The sequence below is a fragment of the Parasteatoda tepidariorum genome, unplaced genomic scaffold (assembly GCF_043381705.1).
Source record: "Parasteatoda tepidariorum isolate YZ-2023 unplaced genomic scaffold, CAS_Ptep_4.0 HiC_scaffold_1342, whole genome shotgun sequence".
In the NCBI taxonomy this organism is placed as follows: domain Eukaryota; kingdom Metazoa; phylum Arthropoda; class Arachnida; order Araneae; family Theridiidae; genus Parasteatoda; species Parasteatoda tepidariorum.
This window is the reverse complement of record NW_027261384.1, coordinates 1-3055: the sequence shown is the minus strand read 5'-3', so window position 1 is coordinate 3055 and position 3055 is coordinate 1. Positions and strand designations below refer to the sequence as shown.

The window sequence follows — 3055 nt, the reverse complement described above, 5'->3', positions numbered from 1 at the left end:
TAAAAAAAAAGGAATCACACGCTCTAAACGATGTTTCAGGCGCGAATGCTCATTTCTCTTAACTCTAGGGCTAATACAATAGATCGAAGAAAGAAGTCTCCTTTTCTCCCACCGAAACCAGTCTTAAAGAGGGACCCCGCACCCCTACTTGAAATAATCATACCTCGTTACCATAGTCCCCGCCACCCCTCCAGACGAATGGCGGACAGAGTACCTAATTATTACCCTCCGTCTCGAACAACAGAAGTCTTAGTGTGTAACCATTTTCGCGACAGTCAGTGTTAAATATTTTCGTAAAATAACCGAACTACCTAAATTCTTATTATCCTTTTTTGAGTGCATAGAAAAACTTATCATGATTTTCTGATTGAGTAATTTTTCCTTTTACTTCATAAAATTAGGACAATCAGTCCCGGAGGAAGAATGGATTCCACCTTTTGATCTAAGCAAGGAGGAACCTGCAATCTTATACCAATCCTTGGATTCTCATAAAGCAGCAAATTTGTCTCTTCAAAGCTGTGAAGACAGAAAAACAGTGAGTATCAAACAACCATAAATAATTATTTGTGTAAATAGTTATTATTAATGATAAAAAAATAAAATAAAAAAAAAATAATAAATAGTTATTGTTTTTTATTTATCTAAAGTTATTCTAAGTCTTAAATGTTAGTTCTATAACATATAATTTACTTAAAATCTGCACATACATCCTTCCTCTGTTGTCGCTAATGGCTCAATTTTAAAATAGTTATTCTTTTATAAATTTTCTGATATTTTCATATGAAGGATAGTATTAAGTTCGAGAATAAGTTCGAGAATTAAAAATTTGTGTTTAAAAAAGTTGTTAAAAATTATAATTATTAATATTTGACAACAGGAAGTTTTAAATTGAAGGTTGACAATTTTTCTAATTATGATATTTTTTTAATTCTTACAATAAAAGTTAAATAGAATTAATTCTACAAAATAGCGTTCCAATAAAACATGGTATTAAAATGATACGTTATTTTTTGTGATTGGTTCATTAATAAATTATTTTTATTTCTTCGCAAACACAATTCTTATAAAAAAAATTAAATCTGTTATATCAAAAAACTAGATCGTTATAAAATATAAATTATTGCGTTAAATAAAATATAAATACAGTGTATTTGTGAAGGGATACTAGCAATAAAAATTTTATTTTATTTTTTAATTCTCTACTAAAAACAGGTATGTGATTCTTCCGCTTTTTTCAGATTTTTCCATATCTTCCGCACTTTTTTCATAAATTTCCGCGCGGAAAAAATTTTTATGCAGTAAATGATATTTTGTTGAAAATTTTTTTCTTCCGCGGAGCGAAAGTATTGAAGCCCCCAATAAACCTTTCTTGGCGTGTCAATCTGCTGGCTGGGGTAAAAGTGGTTGATCTTGGTAAAACAATGCCGTCTTTTACTCCTTTACTCTCTTATTTTTTCAGGGATGAAAGACTTTTAAAAATTTCCGACCATGTTCCAAAAACTTTTGGGGAGTCGAACGAACGCGGATTTGCGACGAACTCCCCCCAACTCTCGTTTCGGACGCTGATATTTGATTTCTTTTGATTGGCTGATTTACAGAATTTTAAATATTAGGGACTGGGCCAGAATCTGCTAAAATTGCGATTTTATTCACCCTATTTTAAAATCTAACATCACGATTCCTATTCACGCAATCTTAAAATCCAACATCGCGATTTTAAAATCCGATATCGCCTTATTCACGCGATTTTAAAATCCGGCATCGCGATTTTTTTTTCACGCGATTGTAAATTCAAGCATCGCGATTCTTATTCACGCGATTTTGAAATCCAACATCGCGATTCTTAATCCAAGGCCTCTAAAAATTATGTGAGAAATGAACTTTCTTGTCCTATCAACACTGATTATCAAAAGTCTGCAAAACGCAGTCTACTGATCAGTCATGTTAATAAAAGACCATCGATAAAACAAAGAACTGATGAGAAAGTCCATAAAGGTCCTTTGACCATTAAAGAAATGTTTTTTAAAATGATGTGATACATAAAATCGTGCTTATGCATAATTACTCAAAGTTATCTAAACTATTAAAAAAAATTATTTTAATCAAGATTTTATTTAAGAACATAATTACCATTTATTTATATTTATTTGAATAGATAATAATGTAATCATTATCAGATTGGCTATTGAATTCATATAATTTTTTCTTTTGCACGTTTAATGCTACAGTTATAAACTTCCTCTTTTTTGTGTTTTTGTCATCACATCCCTGTAAAAAGAGTAAATGAGTTATTTTTATTCACCATGGCTAGTCGAGGAGGAGAAAAAGAATATCGAATTACACTGTTTAGAGTTAATGTAATTTCGTTCTCCCGCCTCATTTATGCATTATCCATCGCCAATTCCACCTGCAATCGCCAAGTTTATAATCTATGGTATGGTTTGGCAATTCGCATACCGTTCGCGGGGCGCCCTCTTGTATATATATAAATATACTCTTAATAAGTTTAAAACTGAGTAATAATTTATTAAGTCTGAGTAATATTTAGTAATTATAAGTCTGAGTAATAATTTATTACTCAGGTATTTAGATTTTTGACTGTCCTTTCGTTTATTGCATAATTGGTTGAAAGTTTTTAATAAATTAATTTTGTCTCTCTACATAGGTCAATCTGGAAAAAAGCCAGATACTTAAAGACAAGAAACCAGAAGAGCAATCAAAAAGTCAGCTAGCAACAATAAAAGAAATCTGCAGAGAACTGAACAAAATGTGTTCCTGATACATATTGACTTATTAATAGCTTCAATATTACTAAGTGCGTTCACTTTAGAACGTTTAACATTTTTTTAAATACTTGTCTTAACTAATATTAAGAAATTTTTTAATTAAGAAATTCTTGTCTTAAGAAATTCCTTTTGTTTGAAGACCAACTTTCAATATAGAAAAGTACAAAAATAAAATATTTTTAAAATTTTTTTATTTTGGTCTTGACTTTCTGTGTCACAGAGCCGTTTTTATGTTCATAAGGGCCCTGGGCCTGTCATTTTCTGGGGGC

The 3055-nt window shown here is 30.6% G+C and overlaps 1 protein-coding gene across 1 annotated transcript in view; it reads left to right on the top strand.

Moving 5' to 3' along the window:
• The window catches only part of LOC122272867 (kinesin heavy chain-like), a gene marked incomplete at its 5' end in the record, with an annotated part of 12368 nt that extends 9393 nt beyond the window's left edge, over positions 1-2975 (top strand). The window contains 2 exons of the mRNA XM_043056900.1: positions 402-535; positions 2666-2975. Of these exons, the coding sequence (XP_042912834.1) occupies positions 402-535; positions 2666-2779 (248 nt within the window). The remainder of the gene's footprint in view (positions 1-401; positions 536-2665) is intronic.
• Between the last annotated feature and the right edge of the window lie 80 nt (positions 2976-3055).